The sequence below is a fragment of the Coenobita brevimanus genome, chromosome 71, assembly GCF_032717465.1.
Source record: "Coenobita brevimanus isolate Jiangsu-jjx chromosome 71, ASM3271746v2, whole genome shotgun sequence".
NCBI lineage: Eukaryota > Metazoa > Arthropoda > Malacostraca > Decapoda > Coenobitidae > Coenobita > Coenobita brevimanus.
In genome coordinates, this window is record NC_137024.1 from 32,196,173 (window position 1) to 32,215,309 (window position 19,137).

The 19,137-nt window shown below is 42.8% G+C and overlaps 1 protein-coding gene across 1 annotated transcript in view; it reads right to left on the reverse strand.

Annotated features, from left to right (window-relative positions):
* The window catches only part of ND-18 (NADH:ubiquinone oxidoreductase subunit 18), a 98,331-nt gene extending 80,579 nt beyond the window's left edge, over window positions 1-17,752 (reverse strand). The window contains exon 1 of the mRNA XM_080277773.1: window positions 17,650-17,752. Within this exon, the coding sequence (XP_080133899.1) occupies window positions 17,650-17,711 (62 nt within the window). The 5' untranslated portion in view covers window positions 17,712-17,752. The remainder of the gene's footprint in view (window positions 1-17,649) is intronic.
* Between the last annotated feature and the right edge of the window lie 1,385 nt (window positions 17,753-19,137).

Here is a 19,137-nt window from a genome sequence, read left to right on the forward strand (position 1 = left end):
TTTTTGACTTAGATTAACCCCTTCTTTACCGAAAATGTGTTTTGATGTACCAACGTACATCGCCTGTAAACACCCGTGAGACACCGGAACCGCTACCGTGGTATGCTGGTACACCCTCTAATGAATGGCAGTTTATGGGCCTCAGGGTAGCCTGGTAAGACTGTTTCTGAGGACCTCGTGTTAGCAACAGCTCTGTGTTTTGACAACAAAGACTGTGACAAAGTTCTGACGAATTCTGACATCATAAGATAAGTCATGACTGAGTTGCGGTGGCACCAATGGCTTGCTCACTCATCTGTGATGTAACCTCTTTTAGACCAATCATTATTTTATTTATAATTTCTACTACGGATATCAAACTATATTTTCTGCTGACACGGCAAAATTTACACCCCTTGGCCTGCCTGAGAGAGTCAGTTACCATGCACTTGACCACGAGAGAGGGTGTACAAGATATTTTTCTCACATGGCATCTCTGGCAGATTCCGATAGTGATGAGTTTATTCCTCATGAGGATACTTATTTAGATGTATCAGATGATGATGCTGCAGTATCTGATGTGTCAGTAGATGACTGTAATCCTGAAAATGATGGCGAGGTTGATGTGAGTGAGGAGGAGGAGGAAATTAGCAGCAAGCTTAGTGACGCTGCACTCTCAGCAACAAGTGGGTCAAGGTCGCCATCACCATCACGTGTGTCCACACACTTCGTGCTCAGCTTACAAGGTAAATAAATTAGCCATCCATCTGTGCAGGACATTATTTTCAAGCCAATTTGTACAGTAGTTACCTGGGTGACTACTTCAGCATAAGACATTTAAACTTATATACTGTATTGATTTATAATTTTTTTTTATTACCATCATGATGCTGGGTTTATGTGATCATCAGTATACAAACAAATCACAAAGAGTGAATAGTTTCGACGTGGCAAAAAATATACTGTACCATTACGAACACTACTTTGCTGGATACTTGTTCTGCTCCGCACACTCAGATGAACGGAAATGTCATTACCACTTTACGAAAGCTGTGGCCTTGTGTTTCCCACCAACCGCATAGTAATTAAGTACCATAATCTCCATTCCTTATTAGGTTAGGTTAGGTTAGGTTAATGTAGAGGCGGCATCACACTAGGACAAAAGTGGCTAACATGAGAGCAGCGTTCATGAGGCGAAACAGCTAGCAAAGTCGAGTTGCTGTCACACGCGTGTGTTTTTGCAAGCCAAAACGCCTACCAGTGTCATCTGCCTTGGTGCCTCGTAGCCATTTGTAAACAAACCACCACGGAGTACCTACTCCCTTTTCCTCAGTTTCTGCAACCGCTTCACGTACCATACTTCAACAACTCCAGAGCCACAAAGCAGCTCAATAGAGTTTTCCTTGCCTCAGGACCGATATCAAATACTGGTCACAATCTGATTTCCACCTGTTGTCTGGAAACAAAACAGACAGCCTCTGCAGCTGGTCACCCGAGTGTCTGAATATTTATTTCATGTCTCAAGAAAAAAACAGAAATGAATAAAAACCACAAAAATTAAATTATATTTACTTTACAATTTTAGTTTCATTCTGTGAATAACAGAATATTTTCTCACCAGTTACAAAATTAATATAGGCTCATTTGAGTTCTAATCCCACCAACAAACTGTGAGCAAAAATTGTTATCCATTTCACCTCACAAGCGAAATCTCACTCACTGTGGGTCAGTTTGGCTAGTGGCCCACAAAACTGGCTTGCATGTTAGCCACTTCTGTCCCAGTGTGACGCTGCCTTAATGGGGGGTCTGGGGTTGCAAAGCCCCCCAGTTAGGTTGGGTTGGATTGGGATAGGTTAGGTTATTTGTATATTTTCAGGCTAATTTCAGTTGTTCTATTGTTTTTTAAGTGTACTGTATTTCAGGTAGCTTTTGTTTTAACGGCAATATTTCTGAAAACCCACCTCTATGGCTTTTCTTCTCGAAAGCCTCCAAAAATGAACCGCCTAAAAAATAAAAAATAAAAAAAAAATAAAAAAAATGAAAAGTGGTACAGTAGATCCAAATACAGTATTTACCAAAATGAGTCTTTCACAGGTTACTCTTCATTATCCCTGGATCAACACTCCTCCTGGGCACTGTTATAAACTGACCTCTGAGAGCTATAAATGAAGATCTAGAATGCGTAAATACTCCGTTGACATCTGCCAGATGCCGGCCAAATTTAATGTTCTTAACGTGCTTTTTAAATTTGAAAGTTGGCTATCAAATGCAAGTTAAGATAGGCTGAATTAGGCTTGGTTAAATCACTAAGTTTCCAACTGCTCTGACACAGGATACATTGGTAAGACCTGTCAGAGCGATGGTAAACAACACAGCCAGTCAGAGAGTCTAACTAACTACGGTATCCATCTATTGCCAGACACCTTAATCCTGTAAGGGATGGCCACAAACAAATCCCCCCAGTGTTGACCTGTCCCCCACCATTTCACTGCCATGCTCCCACCTCACACACCCCTCTCTTATATACCTCTCCACTCCATCCCTCCATCTCATCCTTGGCCTCCCCTTCCTTCTCCCCCCCTCCACCTCACATACACTCTCCTCATTAGTCTCTCATTCTCCATCCTCACCACACTGCCAAACCACCTCAATGTGTTTCTCGTAACGCTTCCTGTCACATCCACATCCACACCACAATGATCTTCACTTCATCATTTGTCAATCTGTCTCTCCAGGTGACTGGCACGAATCAAATTCGCGACATTTTCCTTCTGTGAGAAACCACGAACTATTAGTGAAAAACTCACTGTGTATCGTTCAGTTAACCGTTTCTCTCTCCATTTCGATGGTATACTTTTTTCAAAACATTCGTCACTGTTTCAAAAGTGACCGTTCTAATGCACGTCATTAAGTGCTCTACTGAGCGATATTATTGTTTCTATATTATTCGCCCCTGCTTGCCTCAACCGTTGGCCACGCCTTCTTCCGGCTGGCCTGGGCATCCTACCCCACACATCGAATTTGAATCAGTCCTTTATATGTCACGACGGAGTGTGGTTCTGTGCTCCAGTAGTGAGAGTGAGAGAGGTCTTCTAGTACCCAGACTCCACTAGACTACGGTACTCCAGGGTCCCACCCTTCCTTGGTGATACACTACATTGACCAGTATTTCCTTTTCATATTTTCCTAGGTTTAAGAGGTTAGCTTCTGAGTGAGCAAGTGAATGCGATCTCTTTATTTTGAATTCACTTTGAAATGTAATGTTAAATTTATTCCTTTGTAATCAATAAATTTAACAGTTTTTTTTCTTTGAGCTTAATGTAATGTAAACTTGTGTTTCATTTCTCCATAATTAAGCTTATTTCCCTTATAGCTCCTAGCTTGCATAAACGCTTTGCTATTCATAACTGGTACTTAGGCCAGTCTTGTTGTATTAAGCTTAAAATCCGTTGTGCCTTCTAGGAGTTAACGTATCAGCAAGAACCTGATATCATTAATAGTATTAGTTATTTATTGTCAGGGGTGAAGTCACTTTCTCCAGAGGCTAACAGTACTAATAAACAGCAATTGTGCATAATTAGTCTCTGCTGTGTACTGTTGAGAAAGTTTATAAATTCTCGTTATGAGAGAATCAACGAAGCAAGCCGGCATAAAGTAATCATTGCTTGATTTAGCAAGACAATCATTGTCCTTGCTCTTCAGTATTAGGGAGAATTATCCTTTAATATTACATTTATTTTATAAAAACCCCGTGACAATTGGCGACCTCATTCCAGGATATTAACTCCTAGCTCTAAAGCTATTCACGAGATAATACTCACTCGTTCATATTTAGGTATTTATCATTAAAGTTATAGGCACAAGCTTACTGGTGTTTACCGTTAGTTTAGCAAGTGAATTTCTACTTTATTAATCCATAGAGTACTTAACTCTATTTAGTACTTTATTCTTGGTAACAGCAGACGATTTTATTCGCTCCTGGGAAGTCGCCGTACCCATTGCGTTAATTATTGAGTCTTCCCAGTCATTTGCATTTTTGCTTTATTCTTTGCCAGTTAACTAGATAAGACTGGTCACCACTAGCTTGTGTCTGTATTCTTTACTTGTGTTAATAGCATTCGTTTGTGAAGCAGCAGTCAGTACTCAGTTTCGGCTTGCTTAGTAAATTAGCGTCATGGCTACCACCGTATTTTTACAGGAAGCCAAAGACATGGGGCTTACCGATCCCCAGGAAATTAAAGAGTACATACTCTCACAGCATAATCAGGAGCAGCAGCGCAAGAATGATGCCCGTGAAGAGTGTAAGATTCAGCGCGAATACGAGCGAGAACAGCGCGAACACGAGCGAAAACAGTGCGAACTTGACTTAGAACACGAACGAGAACAGCGTGAGGAACGAGAGAGAGAACAAGAACACGAACGTGCCGAATGAGAAGCACGCAAAAAACATGAATTTGAAATGTTGAAACTCAAGCGAGATTCCTTGGCTTCAGACACGTCTGGTGCAGTTGGTCCAAGTTCCACTAGCGCTCTTCCTACACATGTCCTGGCGACCCCACGCATCAAGCTTCCTTCATACAAGGAAGGCGAGCAAATCGAGCCATACATAGCTCGTTTTGAGGACATGGCAGACATGTATCAACTGGATGAGGCAGCTAAGCAGCTCCAATTTCTTAGTTTATTTGAGGGCCCTGCCCTCGATTTTCTCCACAGAATTCGTGGAGACAATCTCATGTATGAGATGATGAAAGCTGCACTCATTACAGCATATGGTCTCACAGTAGACGACGCCAAAGTTCAGTTCATGCGAGCTCGTCTCCAAGACAAGGAGACAGCTGTTCAGTTCCTCGATCGTCTCACTGCTTACTAAGGTGAGTGGATGGAAAAAGATGGGACCCCTCACACGCTAGAGGGGATAATTGACCTCATGCTGCGTACACAGCTAGAGAGGTCGTGGCCTGCTGAGCTCATAGCACAGCTTAAGATCTGCCAGGTGAAAGATGCCAGCCAAATGGTGGAAAAGGCTGATGCATTCTTCACTGCTTACGGGTACCAAACTCGTAAGCAAAACACCTGGAACAGCAGAAAAGATACTGCCAAGTCTGGGAAGCCGTCTCAGACTGAATCCCAGCACCAAGGCCGTTCTCAGAGTAATGGCCAAGGTCCAAGCAAACCGCAGAAGGACCAGGAGCAAAATACACAGCAGCCTGATTGGAAGCGGTACAACAAGCACCCCAAGCAGCAGCAGTTCCCCAAGCAGCAGCAGCAATACAAGGACAAGCCACGTAACCCTCAGTCAGGTCAATCAGTGTATCGGAGGCAGGAGGCAAACGCAGCCTTCATTCCACGACAAGCACACAGTGGTGCCATCTCGACCAGTACAAGTACTTCCCAACAGTTCACGAGTCCCCCTCCGACCATGAACTCTCCTCCACAGGTGGTCAATGCTCCACCTCCTCAGATGGTGAGTACGACTCCTCAGACACCTAGTTCTCAGGGCGCTATGTTTGCTGCATCGGTTGTTCCGCAATCTCATGAATGACTGGCTGCTACCTCCTCAGACCCTTCCACCAGCAACACTGCCCTTCTTGTTCAGCCAGGGTTTGTGGGAGGTGTTTCTGTAAATGTTCTGAAGGATAATGGTTCCTCATATTGCTCTTTTAAGCAGAGTTTAGTTTGGCCTGATGAGTATACAGGTCGACAGATCCAAGTTAGACTTATTGATGGATCAGTGAGACTGTTCCCTGAGGCACGTATCCAGGTGGCGTCTCCATTTTTCACTGGCCTGACAGCTGTAGTTGTCATGCCAGAACCTTTATTTGACCTCATTATAGGTAACATACCTGGGGTCAAAAATAGTTGCGCCGTAGATGTTGCTACTCAGACTTCGGCTGCTGCGGTAACACGAGCCATGGCCAAGGCTCCAAATCGCGTCACTTCGTTGACCATTGCAACGCCGCAAGATCTGATTCGTAGTCAAGATGTTGTCCAAGAGCAACAGACTGACTCAACACTTGCCTCAGTGCATAAGAAGCTGGAGGGTAAAGTGATTAAGTATTCACGGGGAGGACGAGCCACGTTCCTTCATAAGCGAGGACGGCTGTACCGTGAGTCACAGACACCCCAGGGTGAGGTTCGACTGCAGTTTGTCGTTCCTGCAAAGTATCGCCGAGCAGTGTTTGAATTAGGTCATTGTTCAGCGATGGGAGGTCACATGGGTCAAAAGAAGACCTCTGACTGCATCCATGCTGACTTTTCCTGGCCAGGAATGGGACAGGAAATAACTAGGCTCGTACGTTCCTGCGATGTATGTCAGCGTACCACTGACCAGGGACGTGTCCGTCCTGCGCCACTGAAACCACACCCGCAATCTCTGAGTCAGTTGAGAGACAGGGTAATGGTGAAGTGGGTGCAGACCTGACGTCTCGCCCATTGGCCCCACAGGACACATCATGTCCAGGGCCTGTACATATATATGTACCGAAGTTTACGAGGGGAAAGTTTGAGAACCCTGCAGAGGCAGTCCGAGGCTGTGTCGAGCCCGAGTTTGCGTAAGGATTCTCAGCTGCCCCGATATTGTATATACGTGTGTACTCTAGGCTAAAGGGGGAAAGTTTGAGGACCCGTGTGCAGTCCGAGGCTGTGTCTGCGGACACACGAGCCTGAGTTTGCACAGGGATTCTCAGCTCCCCGATATTAATATAAGTACTGTAGGTTAAGGGGGAGGTTGAGAACCCGTGTGCAGTCCGAGGCTGTGTCTGAGGACACACGAGCCCAAGTTTGCATAAGGATTCTCAACTTGCCGACACTAATCGTAAGTGTAGAGCTAAGTTTAACCAGTAAACTACACGAGTCCTCGAGATCAACGGCGTCCAGGGACTACGTTTCCTGGTGAATAATGTACCTAATAAATTATTGGCAACCTCAAATGTACGAAGCTTAGGCTGTCACTCGTATTTTTCAGCTAGAGCATACCTTTCGTAGCATGTACTGATTGCTAGGCAGAGAGTAATTGTAATGTAATAAGAATTTTTGTCTCATTGACACTTTTGATGCTCCACCTTAATTGATTTTGCAGGTACAGCGATGAGTGTAGCAGTTTTGCTGTGCGGGCCAGCTGATCGTCTGCCGCACGCTGCCGCCTCTTCTCCTCTGCCTTCGTCGTTGCTGTATTATTAATATTTACTATCATTTTACACGTAGGTACAGTTACACTACAACTGTCACACCTACACCGTGTACCACATACACCACGCTACACAACAATTAGTTGTCACTGTAAATGTAGTGAACTTTCACTCAGTTTGACCTGAGCACAGGATTTTCACTGTCGTCACGGAGTTTTTTCCCTCAAGCTTGCCTCTATTAACATAAATATAGTACGAGGTTTTTACGCTCATTGGCGATAGTGATTTTCTCCTGTAGCAGGATAGCACACACACCACAGTGTGAATCTTGTGTGACTGAGTTAGGATGTGTACATATATATATATATCCATAAATTTTTTCCCATAAGGAAAAAATTTCATTTTGAAGGGGCGTAATGTCACGAATCAAATTCGCGACATTTTCCTTCTGTGAGAAACCACAAACTATTAGTGGAAAACTCACTGTGTATCGTTCAGTTAACCGTTTCTCTCTCCATTTCGATGGTATACTTTTTTCAAAACATTCGTCACTGTTTCAAAAGTGACCGTTCTAATGCACGTCATTAAGTGCTCTACTGAGCGATATTATTGTTTCTATATTATTCGCCCCTGCTTGCCTCAACCGTTGGCCACACCTTCCGGCTGGCCTGGGCATCCTACCCCACACATCAAATTAGAATCAGTCCTTTATATGTCGCGACAGAGTGTGGTTCTGTGCTCCAGTAGTGAGAGTGAGAGAGGTCTTCTAGCACCCAGACTCCACTAGACTACAGTTCTCCAGGCTCCCACCCTTTCTTGGTGATACGCTACATTGACCAGTATTTCCTTTTTGTATTTTCCTAGGTTTAAGAGGTTAGCTTCTGAGTGAGCGAGTGAGTGCGATCTCATTATTTTGAATTCACTTTGAAATGTAACGTTAAATTTATTCCTTTGTAATCAATAAATTTAACTTCTTTTTCTTTGAGCTTAATGTAATGTAAACTTGTGTTTCATTTCTCCATAATTAAGCTTATTTCCCTTACAGCTCCTAGCTTGCATAAATGCTTTGCTATTCATAACTGGTACTTAGGCCAGTCTTGTTGTATTAAGCTTAAAATCCGTTGTGTCTTCTAGGAGTTAACGCATCAGCAAGAACCTAATATCATTAATAATATTAGTTATTTATTGTCAGGGGTGAAGTCACTTTCTCCAGAGGCTAACAGTGCTAATAAACAGCAATTGTGCATAATTAGTCTCTGCTGTGTACTGTTGATAAAGTTTATAAATTCTCGTTCTGAGAAAATCGGCGAAGCAAGCCGGCATTTTTTTTTTTTTTTTTTTTTTTTTTTTTTTTTTAACGCCTGGTATCCCCAAAGGGCTAAGGCGTTGCCCCTGAGTAGAGGACTTTGGATTGGAGCGTGTAGCATTTTATGACCAGATGCCCTTCCTGATGTCTACCAATGACCCTTGGGTGGATTCGATCCTACGACCCTTCGGTCAGAGCGGAGCGCTCTAACCCACTGAACCACGGCTGCATAAAGTAATCATTGCTTGATTTAGCAAGACAATCATTGTCCCTGCTCTTCAGTATTATTGAGAATTATCCTTTAATACTGAATTTACTATAAAAACCCCCGTGACAGTGACTCCACATGCTCCTCTCAAATAACTCATTTCCAAAGCTCTCACTCTTGACTTGTGTCCCTCCAACAACATCCAAGCTTCACTTCCATATGTTAGAGTTGGTATCACAATACCATTATGCAGTAATTTTTTCACTTCCATGCTCACTTCCCCGTTTCTTATCACTGTTTTCAAGGAACCAGCAACCTTTCTACCTTGCTGTACCCTTTCAAGCACTTCACCATCCAAACTTCCATCCTTACTCATCACACTCCCCAAGTACTTGAACACACCCACATTTTCCATTTCCTCCTCATCCAACCTCACTGTACATTCACTGACTTCACCTCTCTCGAAGACCATAACTTTACTCTTCCCTACATTCACCTTTAGATTCCATTTCTTACATACTCTTCCAAACTCATCCACCAAGACTTGCAGCTCCCCTTCGTCTTCACTTAACAACACAGTATCATCTGCAAACAACAGTACAGAGAGTTTCCAAACACTGCCCTCTCTCATTAGGACCATTCCAACATCCACTGCCCTACCTCATATCTCTTTTATAATCCCATTCAAATACAGATTTAACAACATAGCGACATGACACATCCCTGTTTCAGCCCAACCTTCAAAAAGAAAAATTCACTCAGTTCACTATCCACACGCACTGCAGCCTTAGCACTCTCATACATACTCTTCAAGGCATTCAACAACTTCACATCTACTCCATACATTCTTAATACTTTCCACAATCTTTGTCTATCCACCCTGTCATAGGCTTTCTCCAAATCCATGAAGGCTGCATACAACTTCTTTCCTTTCTCTACAAACTTTTCCAGTAAATATCTAAGAATGAATATCTGATCTACACAACCTCTTCCCTTCCTAAAATCTCCCTGTTCTTCTCCAAGTAATTCCTCTGTTATATCCCTAACTTTGTCAATAAGTATCCTACTGTATACACATCCTATTACGCTAAGAAGACAAATGCCTCTATGATTACCACATACCGGTACTTCTTTTTCCCTTTTTCCTTTGTACAGAGGAATAATTATACCAGACTTCCAATCATCCGGGACTCTACCTTCCTCCCAAAACAATCTGCACATCTTCCACATCCACTCTACTACTATCTCTCCCCCATGCTTCACCATTTCACCACACACTCCATCAATTCCTGGGGCTTTCCTCATTTTAACTTTCTTCATCACTTCCACAACTTCCATCCCACTGATTTCTTCATTCTTTCATCTCCCAGCCACTTTTACTCGCATTACTTTCATTCTTTGTGTTCAACAATTCGTTAAAGTGTTCTCTCCATCTACTCACGTTTTCTCCCTTCTCCATTAGGAATCTATACCATTTTTATCTTTCACTCCCCTACTAACTTCTTTGGCACCCTGTCTAACTCTCTTTATCTCTTTCCAGAACAATTTCTTACATTCCCTCCACTTTACACTCAAGTTCCTTCCAAATTCCTCATCCACTCTCTTCTTACTCTCTCTCACTAATCTTTTCACCTCTCTCTTCCTCTCTACACACAACTCTCTCTTCCGTCTCTCAACTTCTTCCACGCCCCTGTTTCTCATCCACTCATTATATGCTTTCTTCTTTTGTGCCACAGCCTCTCTCACCTCTTCATTCCACCATGCTGTTCCCTGCACCCCCTTTCATTTTCTCTTCACCCCATACACCATCTCACATGCTGCACAGATTTCTTCTGTGAATATCTTTCACACACCTTCCACGCCCCCCATCTGCTCCAATCCATATTTCCCCAATCGCTCCTCCACTTCCCTCTTATATTCTGCCTTTTTTTCATCCTCTTGTAACCTTTCCATCCTCCTTGTATGTGCTACTTCCTCATGTCCTTCCCTTCTTCTATTTCTCCATTTCGTTTGACACTGATTCTGACCACCAACAAGCAGTGGTCGGAGAGTCCACTCCCCCAACCTCTATATACTCTTGCATCCATTATAAACCTTCTCATCCTGTCATCCACACACATAATCAATCACTGCCTTCCGTTCATCAGTTCACCATACATCCTTCTCATCACTTGCCATGTATACCTGTGGATCATTTTGTGCCTGAAGAGGGTATTGGCTATCACCAATCCCCTCCCTGCATATATGTCCACTAAAACACTGCCATTCTCATCCATCCCTGCAGGCACATCCCACTCACCAACTACACCATCCACCTTCACATTCCCTACTTTTCCATTCATATCTCCAATCAAAAACACCTTCTCATTCCTTTCAAAATTTTCCATGCACACTTCCACATTTGTCCAGAACTCTTCTCTCACTGTGCTTTAATGATCTTGCGTTGATGCATACACACAAACAATCACCCACATTTGTAGTCCACCTTTCAATCTTACCCATACAATCCTTGAGCCAACTGATCCATACTCTCTTATATTCTCCTTCCATCTGTTACTCACAACAATACACACTCTTTCTTTTGCCCTCTCATTCTCACCTACTCCCGCTCATATTCCCCATCCATACTCCCATTCTCTCACACTCTCACTTCCCCATTTAGTTTCAGTTAATCCACATACATCCACTTTCGCACCCTCAAGCACCTGGACAATCTCTCTTTCACCTCATCATTTGCACCCCTTACATTCCACGTAGATATTCGTACCATGTCCTTTGTACGGTCCTTAGTCATCACCTTTTGGTCAGTCCTGGTCTGAGGTTTCTTGTTCGTATTTTTAGTTAGTTCTTTTCCAGGGAGGGGCACTAACCCTCCGCCAACCCACTTGTTATCACACAGGGAACAGGTGTTGGTTGGTTATGAGGTTACCACCCACCATTGTAAATGCTTTCCTGGTTTACAGGAAAACATTTGGCTTGCCACTCAATGTAGAGTTAACCTATAAAACAGAGCAACACTACACTAAGTGGGTGGATGATGAGCACCCCCACCTACCACAATAAACTTATGTCATGATAATTCTTGCACTCACTTCGCTCACTTTTATTTTTGTACAGGGATACAATCACAGCCTTTTTCCACTCTGCTGGCACAATTGCACTCATCCATGCCTTCTTACATATCTCCAACAAGCACTTCATTCTGCTGTCTCGACTCCACTTACTCATCTCTGCATACACCTCATCAACCTGAGCAGCTTTGCCATTTTTGAGCTGTATGACAGTGTTCTTCACCTGTGCGAGTGTCACGTTTCCTATGACTGCATTCCTTCTCTGCACACCCACAAAACTCATGTTTACAGTGGCTCCTCTTTCTCTACTTCCATTCATTAGGCTTTCAATATATTCTTTCCATCTGGTCCTTATTTTCCCATGGGTTAAATCTCTACCATTTACATCCTTCACACTCTCACATTTCTTTCTACTGTCACTTCTACATTTCCACACCTCTTTCCAGAATAACTTCCTAATTCAGAGTAATTTGCATTCACTTTCTTCCTAGATCATCATTCACCTCCTTTTTCCTCTTCACTAGTCTCCTTGCTCTCAATACATCCAGTTCTTATTTCAATAAAAGACTAATACCGTAAAGTGGGGTGACTTTGGACGATTTTTACCTAATCTAAGTCGTAACTCAGCATGTTAAGCTTTAACAAGATTATTTCTTGCATGAATGTAAGGCTTAAGAACGTAGCTTTATGGTGAGACAGGTGAAAAAAATTCAGGTCTCTGCTTGTATTTTTAAAAAATATTTATAATGCTGTCCGGTCATAATTGATGTGGGGTGACTTCGGACTGGGATGGGGTGACTTCAGACAGCCAATGCTTTTGTCCTTTAAATGTGAGCGCGTGTATTTGGCGATGGCTTCGAAAACTGCTGAGGTGCCTTCGGACACTGACGGAGGTTTTTAAAAAAAAGAAACTGTGAAAAACATATTTTTGTAACCCTTACAGGACTAAATAAAGATTATAATTTATTTTGCACTCCTTTTCTCACAGTGAACACATACACATATGTGTGTTTGACATAAAGCCATGTAAATGTTTATCACAATTGAATTCTGGTCCACAGAACGTGCAGGAACTTTTCTAACTTAAAAAAATATATGATTTTCTTTGTGAAATACATGTAATGGTCTTTCTTTCCTTCATTCTTTCCTTGTCCTTCTGCCTACGGGTGACTTTACACTCCCTCTTCTGTCGTTCTTCCCTTCATTCTTTCCACTTCCTTCAGCCTGTGGGTGACTCTACACTTAGTGACAAGCCAAATGGTTTCCTGTGCACCAGGAAACCATTTACTAGCTGGGTGGTAACCATACAGCCAAATTTTGGCGCCTGGTGGTTTAGTGGGTAATTATTGCGCTCCAATCGGATTGACCCGGTGAAGGTTCGTATCCAAGGGGTGGTTGGGGTTGATTGCTCATGTAATGCCACTCAGGGATGAGTGAGGCTGGTCACTCTCATCTTAAATGTCGGGACCAACTGCCTAGCCCCGGGCTCCTACGCTCCTCATGCGCAATGTAGGATTGGATGATGGATGGATGGACGCCTTGAAAATGTACGGCACACTTGTGACACAACTTCTTATAAAAATAAAAGTAATATTCTCGAGATAAAGCAAATAAATCTTAATTAGGTAAATATAAGTATCACAAGTAGCACCAGACTTAATACATTACAGCCTGAGTAATTTATGGTTCATTGAGCCATTTTGCTATAGTAATGATATGCAAAATTAAGGCCCATAAATTATACAGATATTTGTATCACATGATTATTACTTTTCTTATTCATCCCCGTCTTCTACACCTATTAATCTACACTTACTGATCATGTTGAGCCTCATTACCCAATAATTCTCTCTCTCTCACACACAGGCCAGCTATTGACATCCACATTGAATATCATACAGCATTTTTTGGCTCTGGCAATATTTTAACAATGTCATCCTTGTCTACATCACTGTAATCATCTGTGGTAGGGTTTATAAACACGTTACGTGTTCCATTGACATGTTTGAGAAAATGCTCAATGTAGTCATTCTGTCACAAAGGTATTTCTCTTCTACTGCTGACAACATAGTCTGTCCACCAGCTGCTTTGGTGTGCTTTCCCTTTAGATAGTCATATAAGGTACTTTTACTTAAGTTCCATTTCGTAGCAGCCTTACGCACACTCAGGTGTTTTTTTTCAATGTCATCTTTGGCTTTTTTTATGCGGTCTACCGTCTTTATCTACTTTGCTAGTAGAGTTCCTCTTTTCACTTTGCACTTTTGGGACGTATTTCCTAGGCATTCGGCCTCCTGTAAAAGAAAGACAACTTTAATATTCAGTAATTTCACCTAGTAATGCACAGCAAGCATCCCCCAAGTCATGTCAACATCTGTTGCCTTACACAGTTACGGTTTCTTAAGAAGGGAGCAAGTGACAGATGCTGTCATGACTGAAAGGATGCTTGCTATGTATAGTTAGGAAGAAATACTGTCTGTGTGCATCCATATGTCTGCGCATTCACGCACACAGGTTGGAAGCTATATTTTTTTCCTCTCCCTGTCCAAATTCACCACGTGTCTGAAGTAACCCCAGATCGTGTCCGAAGTAACCCCATTAAATCTAAAAAAAAGAAGAAAATTTGCTGTTAAGCCTGTGGACCTTGAACTACGGACACTGAGCCCAAAGTAACCATATGTATGGTATCACAATGTTTTTGCGACATTCTGGTGATGGTCACGTCTTCACACCTTCCCGCTCAGTAAAAGTTTGACCGATACAAAAAAAGCATGCCTTTTTTTATGACATATTCATTGAATATTTACACAAATTGTGTAAATGGAATTACATCATTATTTTATCTAAGTTACTCCTACAACATTCCTCTTTAATAATACAGTACTCATATTTTTTTCACAACCAGATTTTCATTTTTCTGTATTTTAATTGGTTTACATTTTTTCCTGAAATGTCCAAAGTCATCCCCAATCCGAATTCACCCCACTTTATGGTACCAAATTTCTTCCCAATTACAAAAAAATGAAATAGGGCGATATGAAACAAACCTGGCTCAAACCCACTTCACCAGGAACCATTCACTTTCACTCATGTCCATTTGCACACATGCAGTACTGTCAAGAAACACTGTGCTGTCCTGAGCAACGAACTCCCCCCCCCCCACACACGCACACAAGTTGATGCCCTTCCCCTCTAACGGACTCTCCTATGAGTGAATGGCCGTGGCAGAAATGAATCTACCAATAAACTGGGTAAACAAAGATATAAATGAGCAAGGCTCCACTTAAACATCATACTTGGCAGAATATAGTGAGAAAAATAGAAAATGGCTATAGGGCACTATTAAACTATGCATTATGTGTTGAATAATTAACACTGCACATGCCAGGATGGGGCAACCTGGCCGCTTCCTTAACAACCCCAAAAAAGATATATTTTGTCTTTTTCCAATCACTTCTTGCATTCACAATTCAACAGTTAACTGCGTTGCTTATGTACCAAAATTAATTACTTTGTCATTATTTGGTATGATATAGGTGGAACTGCCACATCCTTTTGGTAAAGAATTATCTAATTTTTTTTCTGGTGCTCTTCTTGCGATTCCATCTATTTCTACCATCGTTTCTTTCGGAAATTAACCATTTAAGCCTTGCACTCCCACCCAAAACCCCCATTCCCCACCAGTCCCCTACCATTACAAGTCACTCCGGCCCCCCACCCTAGTCACTCCAGCCTCCCACCCTAGTCACTCCGGCCTCCCACCCTAGTCGGCTTTTACAATGGTCATTATTCTAGCTGCTAGTTGAGCGAATCTGACACTTGGTTTCGAAGCAGCATAATTTATGTTGTCTATAGCTATGGTTTGAGACACCATTCGTTGCCGTTCAGCTGAAGATTCTGGTTTGAATGAATGTGAACGATAGTTTCTTCAGAACAATACTGTGTATAAAATCTTATTTTTATCATGGCTGCATACCCGTGCGTTGTGTGCAACAGTGAAGTCAGGCCACACCAGCAGGCATTATTTTTTTTTTATTTATTTATTTTTTTTTTTATGTGCTCGACTCTGGGCATAGGCTTCTCAACCTGCTCTCAAGGCCCAGTAGTCCTCCTACATGCCGTACACCTCTACATGTCACCACTTCGGCGCTAACACCCACCGTCCATATTGAATACATGCTAGGGCTGTCTCATACAGGACTGGTGTATTGGTATTAGTGGGGGTATTTTTACGACATGTCAGCAGGTCTTGTGGTAGATAGGTTACAGTGTGATGCCTGTCTTCGGTGGCAGCACAGTACTTGTGGTGATAGCGGCAAAAGTCAAGGGGACTACCGCCGCATGAACCGTGGGGAGCTTGCTGACCTGCAGTGGTATTGCAACGATTGTCCCCATCCACAAAGCACAGGTACAGTCATGTTCCCCCTCTATGCTGTCTGCGATAAGGAGCGAAGGGGAGATAAGAGACACACTCAGCCACCATGCCGCCACACCTAACCACAAACGTACTAAACAACGTAGTGTTTTGTAATGTTAGCTAGGTACTTGGAATAATGCCTCTTTTATGCTGAAAATGAGTGTGATTGTGAGTTTTGTGCTTAACATAATTTAGATAAACTAATTATTTTATTTTCCTTTACTTTGAATGGAAAAAAAAATCATTCTAAAATTCTGTCAAGTGCATAAAAACAAAGTATAAAAACTGTAAAAATGCTAACAAGCGAATAATTAAGCTGGTTAGGTGCTCACGGGTCCATTACAAAACTTATATTCAAGTTTAAAATTTTCTCATTCTAATTTCGAAAGTTTGAGAGAGAGAGAGAGAGAAACTGACCTTCACTTGTTATCACTCACTGCCCCTACCTACTTCCTTCGTGTGTGTGTGTGTGTAACTGTGCTACATCTATTGCCTACTTACATACGCGCATGTGTGTGTGTGTGTGTGTGTGTAACTGTGCTACGTCTATTGCCTACTTATGTACGCACGTGTGTGTGTGTGTGTGTGTTTGTTTAACTGTGCTACATCTATTGACTACTTACGCACGCGCGCATTCATGTGCAAGTGCGTCTAATGAAGGACGGCAAACTTGCCCGGTACCAGAGACGGACTTATAAATCACAACAAGGTCGCATATTTACCTTATGGCAGAGATACGAGCAACATGAGCTGACCACACAACAATTGCTTGAAGCCTGCTCCTGCCTCACTGGACCCACTTTGATTTGCAGAATTTTAAATAAAAATTTTAACATTTTTAATAGAATGAGCATTTTAAATGAAAATTTTAAACCACAAAAAATGTGTAATTATTTTAACGATTACCCGGTACAGTAGAATGACTATTGTTAATGAGAATTTTAAACAACAAATAACATGATTATGTTAAATGAGAATTCTCTTATGTATTGTATTATAACCATATTATGTATTACAATATTTTGTATTTATTCCGTGGATTGAGCCTCCCGCCCTTGCCGCTGGAAGGTTAGCAACAAGAGCTAACCACACAGCAGTTGCTTCTGCTCCCGCCTCACACTGGACCCACTGCTGGTTTTGCAGATGTGTAATTGTTTGAACGTTTTTGCAAGTAATAAAAATTTTAAGTTGCAAAGAATGTGTAATTGTTTTTTTGGTGGGAGGCCGGAGTGACTAGGGTGGGAGGCCGGAGTGACTGGTAATCGTCCCCTACTATCGTCAGAGAAGTGGGGAGGGACGACTAAGCTGGAAACAGCTGATTTGCGACAGGTTCTGTGGTTAAATTCGATCGACTCACTGCAGAATATATTGTAACAATTAAAATCCTGGGCTGTCCGAAACGGGAACTGACCAATTATTCTTGTTAGATACTAAGATGACGACCCTCTACATTTTACTCATTACTTAATCCGTCATTCCACTCTACATGACGCACAGCAGTTGATCTTAAACATGCCATCTAGTGAAATAACCATAAAACTAACCCATGTACTTCAGCAATCCGTGGCAGATTGTATAATACGGGCTTCCCAATGCGAAAGGCCATTTTGCTAAACAACACACAGCTGATCCAGAGAGCATAGCTGATGGTTCTCGTTCCAACTAACTTTTTTTTTTTTTTCCTCGATATATTTTCTTATGACGATTAGAAATTATTCAGCCAATATTTTAACTTCATAGGTAAGTTATTATAGCATTACTTTTATCAGTCAGGCTCATATACTGCGGCTTTGCTTTTCATATCACTCAATCCAACTATTATTCACAATCATACATATATTCACATATATGTGATGATGTTCTGGAAGAGGTTGTTGCGCCCATGACTCCAGTTCATTAGCCCCGTTTCTGCTTAGAGTGGTTCCCAATCTTTTTGGTCCTGTGGCCCCCCGAGAAAATTATGAGAAGCTCCATGGCCCCTATATAACTCAGATCGTATATTTATATATTTTTAATATTTGATATTGTGCAGAAAACGGTAATTACCCCAATATACTTATGGCTAAACTAGCACAGTAAGGTATATTTCATACTTGATTTCTGTCAGGCTTTACCCAGACCAAATACCTTATAATATCTTATGTTACCAATAAGGCCCATGGGCCCCCAGTCAATGTCCCATGGCCCCTTGGGGGCCATGGCTCCCAGGTTGGGAACCGCCTTAGACAGAGTGGAGCGATATTTATGAGCACTTATTGGTAATGTGTAGTGCGTCAGGTATGTAGTGAGTTACCTGTGTGGCGCTTTAGCAAATGAGGCAGTTCGCTACTTTATACGTTCGATACTGAAATACCCACCCCAACGAGAGACTACGGAAGGGGTGGCGTAACATCCATCCAATGGAGGAGCCACGGACAGGGTGTCGCGACACCAAACCCAGGGGTAGACTACAGGGAGGCGCACAGGGCGCGTGAAGAGCCCACTCAAGACGGGCCTATGTTCCCTACTACCTTGCGCCCCTCGTCCCCTCAATGGAGTCAAACACAGGAACGCCGCCCCGGCAGACTACTCTCCAGCCGAGCCAGCATCTGCCAGGATCGGGGTGGGACTTGTAGAGATACAGTCTCAGGCAGCACCGCGATGATGGCCACCGTCCGCGTCGTGGAAGAGTCGGCCACCACACGCTCTTCAGCTGCTATCCCCTGCTGGACTGCGGTGACGGCCATTGTCCGCACTGGGAAAGGGACGGCCACTGTACGCCCTTCACCTACAGCCACTCCTGGGAACAGCACCGCACTGATCGCCACCGTTCGCACTGGGGGGAGATTGCCCACCATACGTCTCCCTGCTGTGACCCCAAAGAAGGGCAGAATTGCCGCAATGGCCACCGTCTGCTCCGGGGAAGGATCAGCCACCGTCCATTCTTCATCTGCTGTCCCAGAGGCATGTAGAACCGCGGCGATGGCCATCTTCCATGCTGGGAAAGGGTCAGCCACCGTACGCCCTTCACCTGCTGTCCCAGGGGCATGTAC